Source organism: Prionailurus bengalensis, chromosome B2, assembly GCF_016509475.1.
Source record: "Prionailurus bengalensis isolate Pbe53 chromosome B2, Fcat_Pben_1.1_paternal_pri, whole genome shotgun sequence".
Taxonomy (NCBI): Eukaryota; Metazoa; Chordata; class Mammalia; order Carnivora; family Felidae; genus Prionailurus; species Prionailurus bengalensis.
Genome location: NC_057349.1, coordinates 45,049,336 through 45,076,309, shown reverse-complemented (window position 1 = coordinate 45,076,309; position 26,974 = coordinate 45,049,336). Strand labels below are relative to the sequence as shown.

Sequence of the window (26,974 nt, the reverse complement as noted above, 5' to 3'; positions counted from 1 at the left end):
AAAAGTGTAGTCACAATCAAACATCAACAGCAGTGAAGAGGCAAATAAGTGAATAATTATGTCCATGAGTGATGCCGTGCCCATCTTCATACCTCTTGATGGACTTCCAGCACAGCAGAAGACTTCCTGACTGTGGTTACAGTGTGCAGCCTAGATACAGGAGAAGAAAAACACAACTTAATATATATACGCACACACATACACATACTATGTATACACATCGGTCTTGTCTATCATGAAGATTATACACACAAGACTTGAACCAGAAAGAGAAGGCAAATAATAAATCACTTTAAAATATTCAAAACCAAAGGGCACCTGGGTGGCTCAGTCGGGTGAGCGTCCGACTTCGGCTCAGGTCATGGTCTCACTGTTTGTGGGTTTGAGCCCCACGTCTGGCTCTGTGCTGGCAGCTCAGAGCCTGGAGCCTGCTTCTGTTTCTGTGTCTCCCTCTCTCTCTGCCCCTCCCCTGCTTACACTCTACCATTCTCTCTCTCTCTCTCTCACTCTCTCTCAAAAATAAATAAACATTAGAAAATTGTTTTAAATATTCAAAGTCAAGAAATCCCTTGAGTGGAGCTTTCCAAAACCAGACCACTTATTCATGGCACATTCCGCGTGGCCTAGTGAGTTTTCTGTCCCTAGAACAAACTACATTGCCTACCTATCTACCAACCAGTCAGTTGGGCCCTGTATCTTACCTACAAAGAGTGAAGGACAGCATTCAAATTAAGGTGGTGAGGGAAGGCTTATTACAACGGCAATGCCAGAATTTAGTACTTTTTTTATACTTTATCTTCACTAAACTATTAGGAATATAAAATGCCTCCGTCCTTCGCTATGTATTCCCCGTGTCATTTGAACGTTTTTATTGCATCTAAGATTGGCCTAGCTCCTGAAGTCTGGTTTCCCTGTCACTGATGTAGATGACCTCATTGGTCTCTGTGTAAGTGGGGTGAGAGGCTTCTGAACTATTAATGTTTTCCTTTTCCAGGCTCTGGGTCACCGGCTTTCAACAATGGCTGGGTACGAGAACCATCTGGGAGCGCTAACTAATTAAACTAATGAAGGTCCAATCCAGACCAGTGGAAGCCAAATCTCTTTCCAGGGAGCATTAGTTTTTTTCCACGTTCCCCAGGTGTCTCCAATACACAAACAGGGCAGAAAAGCACTGTTTGCGAAATACAGGAGATCTCATCTGGATACCCAGATGAGATGAATAACAGCCTGTCAAAAAGGGCTCTTGGGGGCGCTTGGGTGGCGCAGTCGGTTAAGCGTCCGACTTCAGCCAGGTCACGATCTCGCGGTCCGGGAGTTCGAGCCCCGCGTCAGGCTCTGGGCTGATGGCTCAGAGCCTGGAGCCTGTTTCCGATTCTGTGTCTCCCTCTCTCTCTGCCCCTCCCCCGTTCATGCTGTGTTTCTCTCTGTCTCAAAAATAAATAAACGTTAAAAAAAAAAATTTTGGGGCGCCTGGGTGGTGCAGTCGGTTAAGCGTCCGACTTCAGCCAGGTCACGATCTCGCGGTCCGGGAGTTCGAGCCCCGCGTCAGGCTCTGGGCTGATGGCTCAGAGCCTGGAGCCTGTTTCCGATTCTGTGTCTCCCTCTCTCTCTGCCCCTCCCCCGTTCATGCTCTGTCTCTCTCTGTCCCAAAAATAAAATAAAAACGTTGAAAAAAAATTTTAAAAAAAAAAAAATTTAAAAAAAGGGCTCTTGGCCATGCTTTAGTTCATCAGCTTCTACCAAAATCTCAAGAGGACTCAATTCAGCGGGGGGAATTAGTTAACTTTAAATGAACTGTAAAAACCACTCAAAATTTATTTCCACAAGCTCATATTCAACACATTAGCTTTCTTATTTGAATGCAAAATATTTCCCAAGAGGGTGTCCCATTATAAGCAAATTCATTCCAGAGCTCAGAAAAGGAAAAAAAAAAACCAGGGATATCAATTAATCTAGTTTAAATTCAATTTGAACTGTTCTGGCAGAGCATTAACCACTCTGGACTGGCTTCTTACCACTTCGTCTCATTCTATAAGCATCTACGTTACCCACTTTCTTAGTTTTTTAATAACAAGAGCAACGACGACAAAATGTTTGCTTTTTCGCTTCTTTGGAAGGTTCTTCTCTGAAGAGAGCCTTCTAAAAATCGGCGACTCCTCACACCGCTTCTGCGTTCCTTCTCTAAAGATGTTCCAAACTTTAAAACCCAAGGGTTTTTTAGCGCTACCGCCTGCTTTTTCCACTGAAAGCTGAGACCCCGGAGTAAGAAAACACTTGTCCTTCAGCCAACCAACTGTTGCATTTCATAGCAACGGCTAACAGGAGCAGGTGAACTGAACTGACTCTTGGCTGGCTGGCTTTTCTGAAGGTCTGAGTCCCTGAGTCACTGCCTTCCTCATAAATGTCTCTCTTTCCATTATTGCGCAATTGAGTATTTATGTGCTGCCTACCCTGAAGAGCTAAGGCACAGAACACAGACTCAGTCCCAGGCAAGATTATGAGGTAGGTGCAATCTGCCTTCAGCCATTCCTGTCAAAGTCCCATCTCTTTCAGAGGAAGAAATGCCCATTATTTTCTCCCGCAACTGCTCTATGAAGAACACTCTCTCTAACCTGCATTCGTAATAAAGTATTAATAGTTGATAAGGGAAAAGTGCTGTTACTGCCGAAATAGATGCATTTTAGCATTTGAGTTTATCCAATTCCACAGAAAAGGCATGAACCACCAACAACGTGAAAGAAAAACAAAACAAAACAAAAACCACGAACAGTTGTCACCTAGCCCTTTCCAAACATGCATTTGGTGTAATTCCTACAGTTTCAAATGATGGCTGTTACAAGCAGCTCGTCCCAATTTTAAGTTATAAGTAGTTGATTTGCCCAGATACAGAAAAATGAACCAAACACTGATCTTCTACTTCCAAATTGTGTATTTCTTCTCCTGTACCAGCAACAATGACAATACTGTTTCTTTGTGCCTTTTTTTTTTTCATTTGATCTGTACCCTGCATGGTGAGGACGTTAAAGGTCAAAAACGTAACCACTTTGCTCCAGCACACTGAGAGAACAAGATAATGACCCGTATCTTCTCAAAGCTAGTTCTACCTTTCTTCCCCCTTTTGTTTCCTATTTGATACAGGAAAATAGTATTGGGAAACAACCAGACATCCAGTGAGTAAGAATTAATGGAAATCAGAGAACCCATTCCTTCTCAACACCCCTCACCTCCGACCATGCGTTCAGGTGCCTGATCTACACTCTACTAAGACTGGCCCTAACTGGACGCAAAGTCCACACATCACTCTCAACTCTTTACTCACACGGAGCCTTTGGGAACTATGGTGCAGGATCCCCAAACTCATCTGTTCATTTCGTAGCGGAAACAGTGTAGACTGTTTTGAAACCCAGGGGACCCGAATTGAAACCTCTGCTCTGCTGCTACTTGCTGGCTGCGTAAACACAGGCAGCTCGCTTAACCTTAACCTTACTTGTTTTACCTTACCTCCATCTCCTTGTCTGACAAAGAGAAGGGACAACATGGGGCTCTTGTGGGAATAACACAAAGAACCTGAACAGAGAGCAGAACATGTCACCTCCCTTCTCTCCTTCCTTTGCCCGCCCAAATCCTAGAACTCTTAGCTAATGGCAGAAACATCTCAAACAGGAGAATCTGTTCTATTGTGAGAACTTAATTTTGGATCATTGCTATGTGGAACTGTACTCTTAGGGTAAAATGGATTTGGTCCTAGGTAAGGAAGAGGGATGAATGGTGGTTGCTCAAATAGAGCATCCGTTTGGTATCATCTACCCATGACATTCAACCCTACATATCTGATGGCTTGATTTCAGGAATTTTGATGAACAGAAAATACAGTCCTCATTACACTACTCCTAAGTGATGAGCTCTAAGCCTAAGAAGATAGCATATCGGAGTGACTTGAATCCCATGCATATCGGAGTGACTTGAATCCCATAGGATTGTGAAACAGTATCATTCATTCCCAGCTTCTGAAATTTTACCTGAAGTCTTCCAAGGATTTCTTCTTGGTTGCTTTCAAACCACCAGTTTGGCAACAGGCAAATTTGTAATCGATGACCTGGTAAATGATGGGGTTGTACATTGCTGCTGATTTTGCCAGTAGGGTTGGCACCACAGACAGTTGGATGGGGATGGAGTCTGGCCTTCCGAAAGCTGACCACACAGAGACCACCGCGTAAGGAATCCAGGCGATCAGGAAGCCAGCGCAAATCAGCATCGCCACCTGGCGAGGGCAAGTAACAGAACAGAGTCAAAACACTGGGTGGAAATGAAGGGTGGGAGGAGGAGCGGCAGCCCAATTACACCCAAGAAAGTCTATTACCTTTTTCACTTATCTCACCCATAGGAGAGACATTTCAGATGGACTTCAGAGATGTTCAGCCAGAAGAAGTTATTACAATGCCTTGTCCCATTTACCACATCCTATCCAATCTCTACTCCAGAATTGGAATGTACCAAGAGACCCAAAGTTTAACCCTATAAACGCTGTCTGATTTTACATTGGGCATGAACTCATGCTAAGAAGACATCAGTGCTCCTGAAATTTCCAAGGCTTCTCAACCCACGTTGATGGAAAATATGTTCCATCGTATTTTCACAGAGGTACACGGGCAATATGTTCACCTTGAAGAAATTTGAAATCACTCATTTGCCTCAGGAAACAGAAACTCTGCTCTTGTTGGAAATTTCAATATGAATCTTCTTCAGAGATTTCTATCAAGTGTTCCTTCTTTTGGCTCATTTTCTCAAGTGTGAGGCTCAGAGAGTGGAAATTCACTAGATATAAAGTAAAACAGAATCGCCAAGCTTTAACCAAAGTGACAGAGTTGCATTAAGCAAGACTTTTCCAGAAAGGACATTTCTCTCTCACAAAATTATAATTACCTGGGGAGTCTCTAAAGTTTCAGATCAAAGAATAATTAGAGACAGGGTTTTAAAACGCTCTCACTAGTTTCTCACCATCTGCAACCCAGCCCCCCTACTGACGTAGCCCTAATTAGTGCCCTGTAACTATCTGCCTGACCCTATGGATTATCTCACTTGAATTCAACAACCCTTTTTTAGCAAGTGCCTTGTGTCAGACACAATGCCAAGCGCTAACGGGGACACTAGTACACCTTAGTGCCTGGCTGTATCCCTCTGGAATACAAACCACTGCAGTACACGGCAGAGTAGGATTTAAGTGCCAGCCCGGAGGAGGACCAAACCGCACGGCACGGGGCAAGTTCAGAACAGTTTCACGGGAGACGTGGCATATAACCTGCATGTTGGTAAGTTAAAATAAAGGAATAGCAGTACGATCAGTGTGAGCAAAGGCACAGGTATGTGTGAGGTTTGTACAGAAACTAGCAAGCAATTCGCTTTGGCACATGAGATGAGCCTGGAGAGAGAGACAACATGCGTATATTCAGGGGTGTGTGGAGCATATTACCAAAAAAGCATGCATGAATGTTGTTGCTTTAACTATTACTAATAAAGCATTTTGTGTCCCATTCTTCATCCTTGATGCACTACGCTAGCTTGTCATGACCTTCATACCGGAAGCTGTTATTTTCCTTCTTGAATAAGAGGATGGGGGTGAGGGGCGCCTGGGTGGCTCAGTCCGTTAAGCGTCCGACTTGTCTCAGGTCATGATCTCACCGTTGGTGAGTTTGAGCCCCGTGACGGGCTCTGTGCTGACAGCTCCGAGCCTGGAGCCTGCTTGGGATTCTGTGTTTCCCTCTCTCTGTTCCTCCCCAGCTCACACTCCCTCTCTCTCAAAAATGAATAAACATTAAACCAAAAAAATTAAAAAAAAGAAGGTGGGGAAAGAGGTGGTGATGCCTGCCTTGTTTTAGAAATTCAACTGGATAAGTTTTGTTTTGTTTTATAACAAAGTCATTTGAGCACATGTGCATTTCAATACGCATGAGAGCAGAGCTATTATATGCAGGGAGTGGTCCTACCCCTACTTGACCTCCGAACAGCCAGCAGCAGGCTGTTTGCCCTGAGACCCCCATATTGGTGGGCCGTGTCAAGAAAGAAGTCTGAAACTCCTACTGGAAGTCTCACGTTATAAAATTCCACCCAAGAAGTTCAAGGCTCATCTCTAAAAATGAACTGCCGCTGAGACACGCATCAGTTACATTCATTTCGTTCCATTTTACAAATGGAGTCTAAATCTCAGAGCGATGAATGAAGTGAGCGCGGACCTCCTTCAAGCCCTGAGCCCTGTGTTGGGGTCCCGCAGCCTTCCTTTAGGGTCCTGATCCAAAATACTTGCCCGTGCTTAACAATTATCCACCAGCCCCAGACCGCACATGCAATCCCGCTGCTTGCTTTCCCACCTCTCTGCAGAGGGTTCCCCGAGAGAAACCGTATTTGGTTTGGTCTGGCCTGTGTGACTTCATTTGTAAATAGAAAGGATGCCACAGGGCTCAAAGTAAGGGCCTTTTTCTAAATCCCCAAATAAACAATAACTGTATAAACAACACTTGCTTTAGCAGATGTCTGGGAACTTAACATAGCTCTTGCCTTTATCCTTTGGTGACTCACATGATGATTTCACAGTATTGCAAAGTCTGCATTCTGGGTTGCCGTCAAAGTCATTGACAAAAAATAGATTGGCACTCAGTCCATAATGTTTTCTGCATTTTATGTATCTTCTACTTTTACGAGAGTGTGCAATGGAAAGACGAAGGACTTCAAACATTAGCATTACGTTATCCTTTTTAAAAGAACATAGGCGAATTAACTGTACTGTGGTTTTTAAACACAGAGCAAATGCATCATCGTGGCTTTTCTGATTAGAATTAAGCTACGTGCTTTAAATTGAATGACTAGAAATCAGGTTTAAAGCAGAAGGAGGGATAAAAGCCTAGACCGAAAAGCGCTGCAGAATGTTACTCATATGTTTGAAGTGAATACAAAGTTAACAGAAGCCACATTCATTTTTTACCATCTTCTCATGTTAAAATCTACTCCACAAAATATTAAACATTAAAACGTTAAATATTAAAGGCATTTTAAGATACACCCTACAGAATTCTCGCATGTTACACTCATTTTCCCAGTGCTTTCTACTCAACATGGAACGTGTTTAATTTTTCATCAGCCTGTTCCTTGCTTTCCTCATTTCTGAGTATATCTTCATTTCCATTTTCCAAATTTTCTTTTCCAGGTGTCCTTAAACCAGATCTAACACAGACACCTGTACCTGTCAGCTTTTTCTAAGTTGTTTATTTTTTAATCGCTTCACTTTTATTACTGCCCTGTGGTTTACTGGAAAACAGTAAAACTTCAGTTCTTAAATTAGGCAATTTTTGTGGGAGGAAATTCACAGAATATGTGTTCTGCTTCTACAAAAAAAAAAAAAAATCACACATCTGCAACCCAGTTCACTTTAAACATACCTTGCTGCAGAAGACAAAGGGATATCTGTATGTTCCAGCTAAATTCAAGGGCATTAATTGAAGTGTCCCAGAAGCAGTACTGTCCATAATTGATTGATTCTAGTGAATCGATCAATTAAAGCAATAATAGAACGGTGGAATTGAAAGTAAATTCTCCAAGTTACGTAAGGCTCTATCTGTGGGTCCAATTCATCTTCACCAGTCCAGCAGATATGGTTTCCAAAAAGGGATGTCCTGCCTTCTCTCTGCTGAGGCAGTGTGCAAAAGTGCAAATATCACAGATGGAGAGGTATTCAGGTTTGGATTCCAACTGTGTTCGGCTCCATAGTGTGAGTGAGACAGAACCCCGGGTTCTCTGAGAATGTCCTTTCAGTTCCTTCCACCAGGCTCCTTTGCCCAGATATGAGTAAGCCTTCTCATTTTGAATCTGTGTACTACCTTGAACAATGAAATGGATGGTTGGGGCACCCGGGTGGCCCAATTGGTTAAGCGTCTGACTCTTGGTTTTGGCTCAGGTCCTGATCTCACCGTTGGTGAGTTCAAGCCCCATGTCGGGCTCCATGCCTAGCGTGGAGCCTGCTTAGGATTCTCTCTCTCCCTATCTCTCTCTCTGCCCCTCCCCTGCTCACTCTCTGCCTTTCTCAAAATAAATAAAGTTTAAAAAAAAATAAATAAAAGATGTGCTAATGCAAGAGTCAATGCCAGGTACGCGACTACCACCCCCCACACGCAAGCAGCCTGCCATTGAGTGACACCACTGATGGCAAGGAGGAAGGAAGGTGATAAACTTAACCATGACCTACCTTCACTGGAACCCCAGCTCCTGACAGGTACAAAAATAAGGGTGGTGATAGCTTGCACGCCACCTTTGAAGAAATAGAGGAATTCAACAACCCTAAGCATGTCTCATTTGAGTTTCTTCCTCCCTTCTCTTTAATCGATAGAATGACCACTAAGGCCAACCATCCAAGGCCCTTCTTCATGCACTTAGAAAGAAAAGAATTCTGACAGCTTTGATGTGTCCACCATCATGTGAGCCCTGGTTGTGATCCAAGTAGAAAATATTGATTTGTACTTAAAAAAAAAACAAAAAAAAAAGACATACAAGAAGGAGGAGTGTTCTGCACTTCCCAGCTGCAACTTTCTCAAATCTTAAAATACCACTATTCTATAAACAAGCAAAAGCTGAGCTTGAAAGGAGAGGATGTAAATTAGGTCATATCGCTCTGTACATCTGTGTTTTGGGGTTTTGGTCTAAAACTGAACACAACATTCCCCAATGAGGCAGCGGCTGGCTTGAAGAACTCTCACTATCTGGTTCTGCAAAACAAGGGAGACTTCACTGGTCATTACAGATAAACCAAGCCCTTAAGGTGAGGAAACTGCTACTCAGAGGGAAAACGTACTGAGGTGGAGAGGTAAAGTGGTTTTAGCAATAAGAGTGATCGCCATGGGTGCTTAATCCACCAATCTAGCCATTTTGATACAACCTGAGAGTTTTAGAAGGTAACTTAGACAGCATTTAACTCCCCTCTCCCACCTTCTCTCGCAGATGAGAAAACCGAAGCCCAGCCAGGTGAAGTGGTTTTTCCGAGGTGAATCAGTTAAGATTCTGAGTTGCAAGTAACAGAACTTGACTTTGGCCAAGGGAGACAGAAAAGGAATGGGCTGATTAGGACAGAGTGTCACTGGGAATGCTGGACATAGGACTGAGGCCAACCACACAGAAATGACGCCCAAAACGGATGGCCTGAGCTGGCCCTGATGCAGAAACCACTGCTGCTGCAGCCATGCCCCCAGGGGACATCTCCCTGCCCCTTCACTGGTGTCACTGGCTCCTGAGACAGACTGGCTGGAGCATAGGGTTGTGGCTATACTCCAGCTGCAAGGGAATCTGGGAAAATTCATGACTGGTCCTTCTGTATCTTTTAAATTAGGAGTCATCCTTTGCTCAGACATATTGTTCCTCCCCTCCACCCCCCAGCAAGACTCAAAATGTTGGAGGTTCCTTAACACAGAAATTCCAAACATGGAAAGGGGTTCAGCCACTGGCAGCCAAAATAAATAACAAATATCAGCTCACTGAGACCCTAAAGTGGCCACAGGCAAAACTGGGATTGATTCCTAATTGAAATTCTTTCCTTCAACAAATATATATTTTTAACATATATTTATGTATACATCTTTATTCATATTTATTTATATTTAACTTACACTAATATACTACAATCAATTATATGTTATACCATATGACATTATTATATAATATATATATAATTGTTTGTGTGTTTGTGTGTGTGTGTGTATATATATATATATATTTGAGGCATTGTGCTATGTCCTGGGGACACAAAGCGAACAAAATGATATAGTTGTTACTCCACAGTAACAACTAATGACTAATGTTAAAACCAGACATTGAGCAAATAATCACAAAAATAAATATGCAATCATAAATTAATTATAAGTCAGAACCAGCTCTAAGAAGAAAATGTAAAGACAGCAGTGACACGTTGTAATAGGAAGATTTGAATTCAATTCGGGAAATGCTCTTCTGAGAAGTGACATTTAAACTAAGAGCACTTATGAAGAACCAGAGGAAATGAATTAATTGGTTTAAAAAATAAAAAGCAATGCCGTTCAACTTTCCCACAAACTGACCCTAGAAGCCTCCTGGGGGGGGGGGGTCTCTGAATATGACCCCTCCATGATAAATAACACTCGATGCGCAATAAGAGATAATCATTTGAGGAAAGCAGAGATTTACATTTGTGATTTTTAAAAAGACTTCAGGGTGAAAGAACAAAGCAAAACAAAATGCCTCTCAGTTATGAAAGGGACGGAGGATCTCCAGCCAGGGGTCAAGGGACCACTTACCGCTCATCAAGGTAATTAGATGAACTTAGTTTATTCAATTATGTATTCATTATCGTGATCATGATTAAGCATCTAGGAGGCCCTAGGCAGTGAGGCTCAGAAGCACACAGGACGCGTAGCACTTGCGATCACCTACCTACTAGCAAAGAAGAGGGACCAGTGTGTGATTCAATAAAGCAAGTGTTCCAAGTGCTCCTATGGCTCATTACAGAGGGACTTCAACTAGCCAGGGGCAATCAGGAAGGCGTTTTGGTGGAAATAAGGGAAATGAGCAGAAATCCAGATCCCAAAGGATCTAGATACTAATTACAGACCTGAAACTTATAGATGATCTACATGTGTTAAATGAATAAATATGAAGTACTAATCCATACCACATAATAATATTTGGAAAAATTAGTCTGTGCTTCTGGTATTTTCTTCCTGTTACTCCACCACCCCCCTCATTAAAGCAGAAGCAAGAGTGTTCAGTGCATTGTGTGAAGATTTTTTCAAGCAGAAATATCCAAAGAAGTAAAACATTCATTTCTCAGCTTGTGAGTTTTAAAATAGAAATTTGAAACTTACAGGAGAGAAAATACTTGAGAGAAAGGGGGTTCGGATGTGCGAAAAATGACATCAAGTATCCACAGCCAGAAACTTGCAGGCCTGGAAGCATCAATCTTACTGAATGGGAACAATTTTAGAGGCATGCACGTGGTTACAGGTTTCCCACCCAAGAGTGGGTAAAAGGCCTACAGCTCGAAGGTGAAGGGACCGCCGAGGAGCTGGTAACTGACCTTGAGAAATTGTCCTGAGGGACTCCACTGAACTACACACAAGGGGCCAGGGTTGGTGTTGGGGGAGCAAAAGACCCTTAATGCATTTAGGGATATCTTCCCAGGGTCCTTCCCAGGGTCCCAGGGTCCCAGGGCAGGAAACTTCCCAGGGTCCCAGCCAAGCTCCCAAAATACACATGATGAGTTGCAGTCAAAGGACAGGGAAGTAACTAGAATTGCTGACGAGCCTAAAGAGACCTTCTAAATGGAACAAGCAGGATGCAAAGTGACCCATGACGGCTGACTGAGACCAGAAAGAAACCTAAATATCTCAGCAATACCAGGGTCAATAAATGAACAACCAGACCAAGAGCCCCCACCCATTGACACTCCGGAATTCTGAAAATCTCCCTGGAATTTATACACAGCCCTGGGAGAAGGAGGAAAACCCCAAAGCAACTGAACTTATGCTGATTGTCTAATATTAAGTTTGTGTTACAAAGTCAAATGTAGGCACGAAAATGAGATTATACTGAGTCATAGAAATATAAAGAGCTTTTGTTTGTTTGTTTGTTTTATTTCTTGGGCTTTTTTTGCACACCTCTGTTTGCACTCTTGTGAAATCTCAGCCTACCAGAAAAGGCTGGCAAAAGCATCATTTTTAAAAAATTAATTAGAGGAAAACTACAAACTACAGAGATATTTGTAAATGGAATGTCAATGTCTAGGTTGATAAGACCAGCCTGGCAAAATGCAGGCCCAGATAATAACCCAGCTGGAAATAATTAGAGCCCCCAGAAAAGTAAATGATTTTGACCCCAGGATCCAAGGAAGTGGGCTTTAAGTAGTAAGCTTTCAGACCAGGCTGTTCTAAAAGATCAGAAGCACCAACTGAATGAGCAAACCGCTCAGCCCTAAGAGGTAGTTGAATGGAGGAAAAGCTTTCTCAGACGATGAAAAGGCCCAGTATGAGGTTGTTTTTACTTATTTTTACTCAGTAGAAAAAAAAAATCAAGATCAAAATTAACTAGTAATGGAAAACATTTCAAATTTAGCACAGAAGATGCCAAAATAGAAAGCTATGTTTATCAATGTGGGTTGAATTTTGATTTACATTTTTTTTGTGTTTAAGTGTAAGTAATTAGAAGCATGTTATATTCAGGCTATTTTAATATAGTTTTATATATACAAATGAGATGCAGACATATTGGATAATATATAACATATACAATATAGACATTATATGTAATATAATGCCACTTAGTGTATGTTAGAAGAAGATGCGTATAAAATAAAATCATACATATATATGCCTACACTTTTCATTTAATATCTCTCTGGTTGATCTGGGCTGAGTAAGCCTGCATACTTGATCTATACAGTCCAGTCCAGGTCAAGGAGAATGATGACCACAACCCGAATTAAATGGTGTGTGCCGAGTTTCACCTCCTATGCATAATGATTTTCAGAATCATTCACCAAATTGCCCACCCGCCAGAATACACAAAGAACAAGATGCCAGGGTATTTATAAAAGTTGGCTGTGGGCGGAGTTAGGCAATTCCATTAACCAGAGACCAGATGATGAATAACAACAGACTCAGAGAAACTGGAGAAGAACCCCATGGGAATCAGGATCTGGACTCACTGACCAAGACCATCAAAATGCCTTGAAGCCAATACCATTGGAGGGTGGCAAGAAGTGAGAGGAAGTCAGATGACATTTGAGCAGCTTTCCGCTATGCCAAATAACGGGGCTGCAAGGTGAACTCAAATCCACCTACGAGTGTGACGGATGTTACGATGTTTCTCTGGGGGTATTTTCATAAAGTACTGAGAAGAGAAATTTTTATTATTGTTGTATTTACTGTGTCCCGAAAACAGTACTTGGTCCTGAGTAGGGTTTGGATTAAATGTAATCCGAAATTAACTTGGATTAATTTATTTGGATTAATTTGTGTGTGTGTGTGTGTGTGTGTGTTTTTTAATCACAGATAAGAGCACAAAGGAGAGCTAGAAATGAAGAACTGAATTCCTGATCCTGGATTTTATGGAAACATTTCTTTCCATTTACAACCAATTATAAGAAAGAAGTAGATTATGATTCCTGATTCTGCATTTCCATCCCAATAGAATTACTCTATGATTAGATTATGAGCATAGATTTGCAGTGATGAAAACTTCCCTCAGAGCTTGTTTTTATTCAGCAGGTGGAGCTCAGGAAGGAAAAGTCAACCGGAACCATGAAGAATCTCTAGCTCACACTTTGCAACCAAGACACCCTTGCACCATCTCGAAACATCTGCAGTGTGAAGAGAGGAATATTACTAGAACCAAGGTCCTGACTTCTTAGAAGCGACCCCGGGTCCAGAGGGAACTGTTACTATAGGTCCCGAGACAAGTGGTCCCCAAGTAGGTTGTGAGGACACGTGAAAGTGGGATATCAGTAATATGATTGGTTGGGACCAAAAGGAAGGGTTAGAACCTTAATCTGCATTTATTTCTTCATCTTTAAAAGTAAAATGGAAATTAGCATGTGCTAGTGTCAAATATACAGTTTGACGGTGTTAGCTGCATGTCATTTATATTGACGTGTGTGCAGAAAAAATATTTTTCAATGTAAGGGTAAGACAGGATGAAAGTGGAAAGACCACTGCCTCATACTTTCCCAGAATTCCTTAAAATTACAAGAGAATAAAGGAACTGCGGCTTCTTCAACACCTTCTATGCACCAAATGACAGAATAACATGCTTTATCTCGTTGAATCTCCACCACAATCCAATGAGATCATTGGTACTATTCTTCTTTCCCAAGTGAGGAAACAGAGATTCAAAGAATTTCAGTGTCTAGCTCTGGGTCACAAACTTCACAGGTGTTGGTCATGGAATGAAAACCCCAGTCTGTTTTCAAACTGTGTGTTCCTTTCCTTACACTACAATGCCTAAACAGCTGTCAACTCTTGACGTTAGCATTTACCAAGAAACTCCACCCTGCAGGAATTATGTTGCATTAAGATAAGCTTCCCATAGGACAGCAGACATGGTAAATAATGCGAGGTGACAGAATGTCCTTCACACCCACCAACGTCCGTACAAAACTATAAATACTCTGAGGCATCTCATGATGCTTAGAACTTATTCTTATTACAACTTAAATAATTTTTGAGAACCAAGAGTATCTTATTCAATAGAGACCAGTAGATCCACCATACAAATTAAGTAAATATTAGAAGTATGTGTGTGTAAATGAGAGACAGACACAAGAAAAAGAAACACTACAAAGGTTTAGGTAAATAATAGCAAAGTTGAGCAGTATGTAAAGAATAGGGACTCTAAGTTCTCCCAGTCCCTAGCATCCTCTATCCTCTTTGCCCCACGATGTTTTAATTGATTACAAAACACCTCTGTAAACTGTTACTGTAGTTACCTTGGTCAGTTTCATTTCCAGCACATGGCTGCTATGTATCCGACTGTCGAAATGAGCTACTTCTTTGGAGGAGGACTTAACCTTGGCAATGATCTTCACATAGGAGAACACAATCACAGCCGTTGGGAGCAACAGGCAGAAGAAGAGGATGTTCAGGATGAAAATCTGGCCGCCCACGGAGGCCTGGGCCAGCCACCAGTCCAGGGTGCATGAGGTTCCGAAGGGCTCAGGCGCGTAGTCCCCTAGACCTACCAAGGGCATGGTGGTCCAGAAGGAAGCATAGGCCCAGATGACTGCCAGGCAGATGTAGGCGTGCTTTCTTTTCAGCCAAACCCCTGGAGGTAGAAGAAAAGCGTTACCGGGATGTAATCTGCCCTGTACCCAAATACCTCCCCTCGATATGTCAAATTCCACATCCAAAGAGTTATTCCATTGGATTCTGGGAAAAGTGGTCAGATAACTGAGCTCTGAGGGAGAGTGGAGTGAAGGGAGAAAAGTTCCAGAGCATGGGCCTTTTTCCACGCAAATAAAACTAGAAGTGCTTTCACAGGGAAGGTTTCCATAGGCACACGGGAGCCTTGGGAGGGGAAGGGACAAAAGCTGAGGAAGGAGGGGCAGTAGAAAGATGAGAGGGTGCCGAAGACAATGAAGGAAGGATCTTAAGAAAGCATCTAGAATGACCTTTGAGATCCTATCCAATATAAGGCCCATTGGTAGACCAGAAGGACCAAGCGCCAAAAACCATGTATCAATGGTTCATCCAAGATAGAGTCCTTTGGGAAAGGTGGAAATGGCAACACATTGTTTGTGCCTTTAAATACCCTTCTGCCTAAAATCTTCCATGTCTCTCATCTCATTTGTCCTCATAAGCACTTGTTGGTGGGGGTCGGTGGGCCACCACCATTACTGCCTGTGACCTTAAAGTGACTGTCCCTGCTTCACGGGAGCAGATTTTGAACCTTCGAACATTACTAACACAGCAGTCATGCTCACACAGCCATGGCAAGAGAGGTAGAGGATTTAGTTAGATTGTATCATGCTCTGCAAAAGTAATTGGGGTGGAGTGGTGCCTGGGTGGCTCAGTCAGTTAAGCATTCGGCTCAGATTGTGATCTCACGGTGATGAGATTGAGCCCTGCATCAGGCTCTGTGCTGGCAGCACAGGGCCTCCTTGGGATTCTCTCTCTCCTTTTCTCTCTGCCCTTCCCCAACTGGCACTCTCTCTCTCTCTCTCTCTCTCTCTCTCTCTCTCTCTCAAACAAATAAACATTAAAGGTGACTCAGTTGGTTAAGCCTCTGACTTCAGCTCAGGTCATGATCTCATGGTTCATGGGTTTGAGCCTCACGTAGGGCTCTGTGCTGACAAGCTCAGAGCCTGGAGCCTGCTTCAGATTCTGTGTCTCCCTCTCTGTCTGCCCCTCTTCCACTTGTGCTCTGTCTCTTTCTCTCTCTCTCTCTCTCTCTCTCTCTCTCTCTCTCTCGCACGTGCGTGCATTCAAAATAAATAAACATTAAAAAATTTTTAAAAAGAAAGAGTAGTTCTGTGGAAATATTTTCAGGAAAACAAAAATTAACCTCTAGGTTTTCAGGAATAGTTTCCATCAACCAAAAGAGAATTCCAAGAAGAAGAAACAGTGTAGTCATCTAAAAAAAAAAAAAACGCTGTAGAACACTAGTGATCATTTTCCAAAGTTCAACACACCCACCAAAGACAGGGTAGCCTGATCTAAGTGCTGCAGCCTACTGGGAAAATTACCTTCACACCCCATTTATCACCTCAAAGAGAAAGGGCTGGAGAAGGGAATCCTCACTGCCTTGGTTTGGAGTAGCAAAGAAGAAATATTGGAACACATTCAACAAAAGCCAAATGATCTCTTCATCACAGACTCCAGCCTGCCTCTGCTCAGTGCCACGTGGTTTGGGAAGTCAGTACGGCCTAATTCTCGTTTCTAGGACTTGACCCTTTTCATGCAACCTTTCTAGACACCCATGTTCTTAGCAGTAAAACAGAGTAAATAAGACGTACATTGCTGACAGGTTTTGATAAGAGTTCGATGAAACAATGCCAGGCCTGATTTGCAAACTACGAAGGACTACAGTAGCATGATTTTTCAGTCTTGTGTTTGCCTCAGCTCTCGCAAGAAATATAACAGATTGTATCTGTATTCTATTGTCTCTATTTTTCTCAAACACATGGCATTTTTTTTATCACAAAATGAAAATTTCTCAAGCCCAACCAGATAGAGGTAAGGATCAGGTAGCCACATTTATGTCAGCTCTTGCTTGTCCATTATAATGGGTAAAACACTGGCACGGATAACCACATATATTTAGGGGGATGTGCATAGGCATACGTATAAGCATTTATGGTTAGGGTTACTTGGCGAGGTGTTGGATACTTACATTCGAGTATGGTGAAAGGCTGTCAAGTACAGGAGGGAGTAGATTAGTAGATTGGTTCTGTGTTGCTCCAGAAGTCAGAACTAGGACCAATGGGTGGAGGTTACTGGGAGGCAGTTTTGTCTCAATATAAGGAATAACATTGTAACAATGAGAGCAGACCAATCAGAGAATGGGCTGCCTTGTGCAGTAGTAAGCTCCCCGTCACTGGTCACTGGAATTATTCAAGAAGAGGCCAAGTGGCTGTCTGTCAGGGATGCCTTAAAACAGTTTATCACATTAATGGGAGAAAGGTCTACATGTTCTCAAGCGGTCTTCTAATTCCAACATTTTAAGACACTGTGTAGAGGGCTTAAGCATGAGTCAAAGCAAATGGTGAAACCATTCTATTGAGGTTCAATCTTAAAAGAAGCTGGAAAAATATATACAGTTCCTATATGGAGAGATGCCCTGCAATTATTCTGGGGGTGGGCAGGATCATCTCTTTCATTGACACCACGCCTACATTCAAGAAAATATTTAAAAAGCAGAGACATCAAGGTGTAGAATTTCTTAAATATCCCCAAGAAGTGGAAATTCTGCCTTCTCATCTATAAAATCTATAAGTATATTTAAAATTTATTGGAAATAACCAAAAATAAGTTTATAGAAAGAATTTGACTCTGAAGTCATCCAGTATATATACAATCGAATATTTTTTTATATCATTGGAAATTCTGATTTAAGTTGTTTCTAGTGGAAGTTTTAATCTGTTTAGAAAAAGAGATGCAAATTTAAAAACAACAACAAAAAAGTGATAGGTCGTGAAGATGATGGTCCATGACCTTATCCTCCCTCTGAACAGTTTCCTTGGAGTTTGGGGCTATAAACTCTTAAAATATAAAGGAAAATTCTACCACACTGAAAGCATCAAGTTGACTTGATCTTTCCCCCCTCAGGCTCCAGGCCATCCTCAGACTCCATGGTCGCAACGTCAATGAGACGGTTGACAGATTAACACACAGAGCAGTTTTATCCAGAGGGGGCCAGTATTATTCCCTGGTTGTGCCTCGTTCTCAATATTAAACCTGAGGGCCCAAATGCTTCTCTTTTGGGTTCAATAAGTTCGCAGAAACCCAGGAAGCAAAAGCAATAAAAATGTATTTTTAGCATGCTGAATGCTCTAATTATTAAAAACAAAAACAAAACAAAAGAAAACTTTAGTCCCTGAAAAATTTTTTATGGTGGGCTCTTCCCTCATCTTTCTACCTACAAGACTACAAAAAGAACGTTGAGTGTTATTTCTGCACATGCCCTTTCTTGCCCCCACGGCAGCACAGCTCTCTAACTTGGACCCGGACTCTTTGGAATTCCTTATCTCTGAAATCATGGGGAGCCTGAGTCCTCAATGAGGATCAGAAACATCTTTCTAATAATTACACTTACCATGTGGGGAACCAACTAAACCATCTCGGAACTAACATCCTTTCAATGCATTTTATTTCTTTGTTTGCACAGCAAAGCTTAGACACTTTATACAAGGAAATGATACTTTCCGAAAGCATTGTAGCCACACACCAGAATTTCCTATAAAAGTAGAATTAAGAGAAACCTACATGGACACAGGTTCAAGTCTTTAAACATATGTTAGAACAAAATGAGCTATAAATAGAAATACCCTTGGTCTCTTAGGTTATTAGCAATCTCTGTTCATGACCTATCGGTACAATAGGTACAGTCTGACAGTCCACTAGTTTTGTCTATCAGGGAACAAGAAACCTTAGTACTTACCATAAGATAAATAGCAGATTTTCAGGTATCGATCCAGGCTGACAGCAGTCATGGTGATAAGGCTTCCACAGCCAAAGAAAAATCCAGCCCATCCATACCAGCGGCAGCCAATCCAGCCAAACACCCAGCGGTGACAGAAGCAAGAGATGATGGTGAACGGTTTGCCTACAACTAGAGGGCCAAGCAATTTGTCAAGGGATGTTCCCTCCAGTTAAAATTACCCACCTGCCTCAACTCCCTGTTGAGTTAGTCTATTCAGACAAGAGATACAGCTATTTTAGTCGATGGTAGGTTCCCTTGGTCTACAACCAGACCCAGACTTCCGGGATTTAAACTATTTATTCCTTCAGCCTCCATTAGTGTTTTTGTGTTTTTTACATTCTAGAAAACATTCGTCTATTTTTTGCACCCTTCGTATTCAGCTATCACATTCAATCTTCATGCTCCCAGAGGGAATAGTGCTGAGGAAGCTCTCTAAAACCTCCATCTGATCTATTCTATCATGAGGTTCTCTAACCTTTCTGCACCAGGAAAACCGAGGAACCCCTAGTCACGGGTGCCAGCCCCGTCCTACCCCCTCCCAGGTGTGGCCCTTCTTCAGTAGACAGAGGTACACCGAGTTCTTGAGAGTGGAGCCAGTTAACACGTGTTTCTCGAGTGCCTCTGTGAGTGAGACACACATCTCCTCTAGTGGTCATGACAGCTCCATTGTGCTAGACTTACACCCCCATTTCAGAGCTTTCAATCCCAGTGGTCTTGCCCTCTTGTCAGTGAGGATACTGAGTGTAAAAGAACTGGTTCTTATTCAGCAAATAATGATTCAGTGTCTCTTATGTAACAATCTCAGAGCAAGGTGCTAGAGGACAAAGTGGAGGTCAAGACAGACAAATGCGTTTTATAATAGGGAGGGCAGAGAAGAGAAATACGTAATTTGTAATGTAAGATACGACACGATGGAATGATCGTTAGTCATTAGTGCTGTGAGGAAAAATGAAACAGGAGGAGATAGATAGAAATTGTTTTACATAAGGGGATCAGGGAAGACCTCTCTGAGAACATGACATTTAGGAAGATGTCTAAATCACTGCTAGAGAACTCAAGCAAGTATCTAGAGGGGAAATGTTCCAGGCAGAGGAGACACGAACTCAACGCTTAAGGTTAAGTGTCAGCTGGGTGGGTGCTAAAGGCTGCAAGAGACAAGTGAAGGTGACTCGGATGGAGTGAAATTAGAATCTGTTGTGCCTGGGACTATTTTAAGCTTCCGTCTGGAGTAGAGCCTTTGGTAAACCTTCGGAATGTCATCTAGAATGCCTCTCCCTTCTCCACTTAATAAAATGGTTGCATTCTGGCTGCACACTAAAATCACTGGGGGAGTTGTTTTGCCTTGCTTTGCTTCCTTTTGTTTTACTTTACTTATTTTTTATTTTTTTTAATGTTTCGTTTTGACAGAGAGAGACAGAGAGACAAAGAATGAGCAGGGGAAGGGAAGAGAGAGAAGGAGACACAGAATCTGAAACAGGCTCCAGGCTCTGAGCTGTCAGCACAGAGCCCGATGCTGGGCTGGAACTCACGAACAGCAAGGTCATGAGCCCGGGTCCAACGCTTAAACAACTGAGCCACCCAGGTGCCCCTGTTTTACTTTAAATAATCAATGTCCAGGATTCCAACCCCCAGAAAGTCTGATTTAATTTATGTGGAACAAGCTCAGGCATCAATATACTTCAATATAGTTTTTGTTCTTTTAGCTTCCCAGGTGATTCTACTTCATATGCACAATTGTGAGCCATATTAGTTACATAGATGAAATACACCTGGTCTCTAGTATGCACTTCAAGGTGCTTATAAGGGAATACAGTGGGCCAGGAAAAAATAAATAAAACAGGCAAATATTGTTAAGGTTTACTGGAATGGGAAATGTGTTAGAGATACTCAGAAGTTGAAAAATGATCTGGGTTCGTCAGCAAAAACACATGGAAGAAAATGTTTTCTTGGTGAATTACTCTGAAGACATATGCAGAATAATGAGGTGGTTTGTGCAATTGTAGAGCAGGTTTGCTTGGTGGGAAGCATTTTCAATGTATCAGAGCAATTAAGGACCTTTTTATTCAAGTTTAGTCTAATTCGGCCTTAAACATGAACCTGGTAGTATTCTCTGGTGAGGGATGTGGATGAAATGGCGGGTTTCATTTGAACATTTTATGTTCAACACCAGGGAGAAACCGGTTGGGGGTGAGCAGGGAGGAGTTGACCGGGAAAGCTATCATTTATGTTGTGACACCGCCATCGTGTGGCCATTGCTAAAATGGCAGCCATTTTTCAGCTTTGCAAATTGCCAGGGTTCGTCTTGGCGATTTTCACCCATGGGGTATGATGTAATATGCTTCTCTTAATGTGCGCGTGCATTTCCAATAAGAGCTCCTGATATTTAAGCCTGTCCATACTGAGTAAAGTCTTCCCAAGTAAGGAAGGCCATGCAAATTCTCAGGGGTAGCACATCTGGTGATAAACAGTGACTCAACAGTAGAGGCTTATTATTGAGCCTTGTTTTTGGAGATTGGCAGCCGCAGAAAATTCCACTGATGAAGGAAGAACCAAGTATCAGAAAACATTTTAATAGGGACGTTTGAGGTGGGAAATTGCTGAAAAGTTTCCAGTGGAAAGAGGAATTGATGTGTGTTGTTTGAACTCAGTTTCCCCAATTCTAGTAACTTAAGACCATACTCCAATCAGCAGAATTTGGGATCCAAAGGCACATTTGAGTGTATCTAGGCAACCCTGGAACTTTATAGATGAAAGCAAAGGGAGGCTACTTATCCAAAATCATTTATATTTTAAAAGTGAATTACAGTTAAAGAGAAATTTGATTCCAATTCCTCCTTGGCTGGGTTATCAGAGGATCCAAAGAAGCAACAAATAAACCAGTGGTTTCCAATTTGGGCCACACATTAACTTACCTGGTAATACCAATTTTAAATATCCTGATACCCAGGTAACATTCTCAATCAAGTAAATAAACATTCTGGGTATGAAACCCAGTGGTGAGGTTTTAAGGGGGATTTTTTTGTGTGTGTTTTGTTGTTGCTGTTTGTTTTTTCTTGTTGTTTTTGGGTTTTGCTTTTGTTTTTTGTTTAAGTTCCCCAAGTAACTTTTTTGTGCAGCCAATTTCCAGTTTCCAGAACAACTGAACTGGAAGCTTCCTACACTATCAATCAGTCCTGAAGCCACATTTCAATATATCAGCAAGACAGCCCTCCCCTCTTCCTGTACTCACCTCTCAGACCATCTCAAGACTGTTTTTTTTTTTTTTAATTTTTAACATTTATTTATTTTTGAGAGAGCAAGAGAGAGAAAGAGTGAGGGCAAGTGGAAGACAGCTGGAAAGAAGGAGACAGAGGGTCTGAAGCAGGCTCCGTGCAGTGAGCACAGAGCCTGATGGGGGCTTGAACCCATGAACCATGAGGTCATGATCTGAGCCGAAATCAAGAGTTGGCCGCTTAATCGACTGAGCCACCCGGGCACGCTTCTCAGACTTCTTCACCCATCACTGAAGCTTTTTTTTTTTTAAGTTTATTTATTTTTTGAGAGAGAGTGCGAGTGGGGGAGGGGTAGAGAAAGAGGGAGACACAGAATCCGAAGCAGGCTTCAGGCTCTCAGCTGTCAGCACAGAGCCCAACATGCGGCCCGAACCCATGGACTGCGAGATTATGACCTGAGCTGAAGCCGGACGCCCAATCGACTGAGCCACCCAGGCACCCGTTCATACTGAAGCTTTAAGACCTACTCCCTTGGTGTTTAACAGATTTCCAAAAGGGCAGCAGGGGTATAAAAGAGCTCAAAACCATGATCTGTAAGTTTCTGTCTTCTAAATCATTTAGCTGGTACACTCTGAGGTGTAGCCTTAGAAGGTATCATGCATTATTCCAAATTTACTCCTTGCAGCTCACGTGCTCAGCACACAGAAAGGACTCAATAAATGTTAAATGGATGATCTGTTTAGCCTGATCACACTCTGTCGACTTACCACAAGCTCTGTAAAGATGATGTGTGAAGGGAGGAGCAAAAGGAGATGGGGGAGGGGTGATCTCTGGGCCAGTGAGGACTTGAGAATGGGGCACAGCTCAAACCCCCAAAGAAGAAACGGTTGTGTTACCTGAAATCCCCAGATCACAGATTGCTAAATTGATAGTCATTATTTCCGCAGGTCTCAGCTTCTTCTTTCGTCTAGAAGACATATAAAGGACATACCCATTTCCAAATGTGGACAGAATCCCTACAAGGAAAAATATAAATTCCCGCCGTTAACACTAGGATTTGGGGTTCCCTCGGTTATGAAACACTTCTCAATTTCAAAAATGGACACCATAGGTTTAGAGGGTAGTGAGAGGACTCTAAATAAAAATCTCAATTAAGAAGATGAAGTAAAAAGCATGAGTTGCGAGTGACAGGCGAGGGATGGGTTGCCTCCAAAGGGATAGGAGTCAGGGATCATAAGACTGCACTTACCCAGAAAAAGGAACTGCTAATTTCCCAGTGAAGCTCAGGAGGGTGTGGGAATCCCCATGGTCAGTTCTTGTACTGGCCCCCAAGATGGAGTACTTCCTCAGCCACTTTTACCAAGTATTGGCTTTATAGAACTCCCTCCCTCTAAGAAGTAGGGTTAAGCCCTTGGCTCTTGATAAATTCTGACGCTGAAGTGACCCCAACCAAACAGGGTGCTTTCACTATCGCCGTGGACTCCTGAGGGAGCACCAGCAGTCAGGAGAGGCAGAGGCCAGATAGGGCTGGCGTAAACCCCTGCAAGGAAAGGGTCATCTCCTGGAGACACATCCCGGGACTTCTTGCCTCCTGAGGACACATGGACGCTGGGTGTCTGCTGCTTCTACTGGACTAGGTCTTAAGGGGAAGTGGGTGACAGTTGATAGTATGGGCTCTCCCCCTCCCACCAAAGGGAGGGAAAGTGACCCTCAACCCTCCAACCTACCAATAATGGTATAAATGTGTTCCCACTTTTTTATATCCTTTTATTAATGACTAATTGGCTTTGGCATTACAATGATACTGTTCAAAAGTTCTTACAAACCCAGTTTAAATCCAAAAAAGACCCAATCCCTACTGACTTTATTTAAGAAAAGAATACACCTACTTCCATAGCTTAACATGTAGAGTAGATTTCTTCAGGAATTCTTGCTTCATAGTGTAGCTGTGTATAAATGAGAATCTGGTACAGCTGCCTTTAGTAGTAAGGAATAAGGAGAGTATTAACAGGAGAAACCCAGATTTTTCTATGTTAATTTCTACTTCTCCACCACAATTCATTTTAGGGGCAAGGAAAGAAATGTGTGTTTCAGCTGATGGTATGAAACCACCAGGAACGAACTGCATTGTGCTCTTAGGAAATTATGAATTCCTGGAGTCAGCGCTGCCTAATGGTCTGTTAAAACCTCTTTAGCTTTCTTAAGACAGAAGAGGAAAAAAATAGAAGAGATTAGGGAGTTCTAGAGCAAAGCACCTAAAATGAAGCCTACATCTCATTAAAGGAAACCAGTTAGCAAGGCACACTGGGATATTAAAACGTGAAGACATGGCTTGAAGAAGTTCAAACAAATGCCTTCTACTTTGTATCCAAGAAGATTAAAAACAGTAAGTATACATATGTATTTGATACACAAAGCTCCTTTAAACACCCTTTGTCTTTCTACTTCTCTTTCGAGAATATGGATTTTCTTACTTTTTCTTTCTTCAATTATCTTTACGAATGTTTCATAAGGCTTCACCCAGTGCCCAAAGCATTATCACAAAAAGAAAAGTCAACTATCAGCTGCATGTAGAGTATTCCCATAGACAATCTTCTCTGGAGGGGATTATCAAGAGAATGCAAACTTATTTTTGATGATAAAGGAAAACAAGATTAAGAAGCTAGAGGCGGGGGGGGGGGGATGTTTTTTGATGATCAAAATCCTGACTCTCACTATGAATACAAAACAATGAAATCTCATATACAGACTGTTAATAATAAACCAAGTATCTATAGTAAAAGGGTTGAGGGTGGAAATGGGTCTCTAATTGATTTCTCCTCTATCCAAGGTCACATCTGTCTTTTCATCTTCCAATTTTCCCTAAGACTTCCAGTATTTAACCAAACTCACCAAGAATGTCATTGAACTCTGGTTCCTTGAAAGGAATCTGGGCATATTCCCATACCTATCTTAGGAGGGGTGAAAAACAGACATAGCACCAAATCCAAGACTGGGTCTAGGATGAGTCTAAATCCCTCCAAATGACCCTGGCCTCACCCTGAATGGCTGTTCTGGAACATCTTCGGCTCCACTCCCAGCTCCCTGAGTCATCTGATATTCCCTTTGTTTGGGGACTCTTTTTGGACCTATTTTTCTAGCTTCACCCCAGCATGCCCATTTCAGACTGACTGTGGATTTTCCTTCCATCCCCAAATAAAACAAGTGAGAAATTTTCCTGATTGCCCAACCCACCCAGCCTGGTTACCTCTCTTCCTGAGATCCTCCCTGCCAGCGCAGGGAATGGACTGTGATCCCTCCCTCTTTTGTGTTATCTGGAGAAATTTGTCAGGTTAGAGATGCTACTTTTTTTTTTTTTTAAACCAATTCTTGCAATTGACTGAGACAAATTCAATTTATAAGATGTCAATTGTTGTGCCTTTTCTGATAATTGAAAGTACTTGTGTTTAATGAAAATGCAGTGTGGATTTTACTATCAGATGGTCCCTGTCCAGAAAGAGAATTTGCCCATTTTGTTCACTGCTGTATTCCCAGAAATTTAAACAGTGGCAAAGAATGAGCACTCAATATATACTTGTGTTTGAAAGGACATGAGGGTCCATTTACAAGAAGCAGAATTTAAATCATCTGATAATAGCTAACAATCAAGCCAAGGACCCAGGGAATCCCTCTGCATGGAATTTCTGATTCAATCTCATCAATTCCTTTTGCCTCAAGCACTGACCATAGAGGTGTCTCCAGACTTTTCTAATGAGTTTTCTAATTTCGGGAGGTTAAATGAAATTCTTAGCCCGTAATAAATAGATGGGAGAGAGAGAAGGAGACGAAGAGAGAGGGAGAGAAGGAGAGAGAAACAAAGCTTGACCCAAATCTGAAAAGATTAAAGGCAGACACCCCCAAAGACATAACCCACCTGTGCACTGGTTACCCAAATGTAGAACACCAGTTTTAAATTTAAGAAGTTTTGTGGTTGAATTCTAATCGGCTAGGCTACTGCTGTCCGATAGAAATACAGCGTAAACCAGAAATGTGAGCCGTATGTATTTCAAACTTTTCTGTTAGCCGCGGTAAACAAAGTAAAACAATTACTAAGTTGATTTTAGTAATATATTTAACCTAGTATACCTGAAATGTTATGAGTTTGACATGTAGTCAATTTCTTTACATCCTTAATGAGCTGTCTTTACATTATTTTCTCTAGTGCTAAGTGTTCAGTATCTCGCGTATATTTACACTACAGCACATCTTTTGGAAAAGTCACCATTCAAGTACCCAGCAGCCACACATGGCCACCACATTGGAAAGCACAGTCTGGAAGCAGGTGCACCATGTTCTGGATTATGCATAAAACTTTTTGACCCTGGGCTTACTCCCATTTTATTATCAATACATTTTTCCACTTCTCACCAAAATCACTTAGTGATGCCATCATGGGGCCACTCTACTTTGGGTGCAAATAAACTTAGCGTGTCTGTTGTCACCACAGTCCGGGGACAGTTCCTCAATTATGAGAAGAGGAGGTGATTTCTAGGGTCCTTTCTGAGCCTATCACCTTATGATTATATCAAAAGCATTTTTTAAAAAGTAAACGAACCACTGTATTTAAATAAGATATCATTATAATTAATTTTATTATTCAGAAGACAAATCTACTCCCAAAGCAACCAAAATAGTCTCAGGATAAGTGATTTTGCTATAAAACTTCTATGATGATCAAGGGAATATCCATCACTAATAATAAAGATAATAGAGTCATTTCTATGAAACATTCACTGAATTTCACAATGCCACCCCATCCTCTACCTTCTTCCCACTCTCCAGTTCCACTCAAAATATCTACATAAATATCTGAATCCTTGTGCAAAGTCAACATGTTAGCCCATGAATTTCCTACACGCAGCCTTTGCGCAGAAAAATTAAGGAAGCTTACCAATTATTGTTAAGTAAAAGCCAGCCACTAGATCCGCTTCCCAAGAAAGTTTGGAAGCAAAGGGGTCCCCTTCTCGAAGGTAGTGTGGCAGGCGCTCATCTTGGGGCGGGGCAGTGTGGTTTAGCGCCAT

At 42.0% G+C, this 26,974-nt stretch overlaps 1 protein-coding gene across 1 annotated transcript; it reads right to left on the bottom strand.

Moving 5' to 3' along the window:
• Positions 1-86: 86 nt before the first annotated feature.
• OPN5 (opsin 5) lies at positions 87-26,974 on the bottom strand. Its single transcript, XM_043593243.1, has 6 exons — positions 26,845-26,974; positions 22,811-22,930; positions 18,661-18,831; positions 14,492-14,826; positions 4,020-4,261; positions 87-150 (listed from the first exon to the last, which is right to left on the bottom strand). Exons 1-6 carry the CDS (start codon positions 26,972-26,974, stop codon positions 87-89), a joined length of 1,062 nt encoding a protein of 353 aa, XP_043449178.1.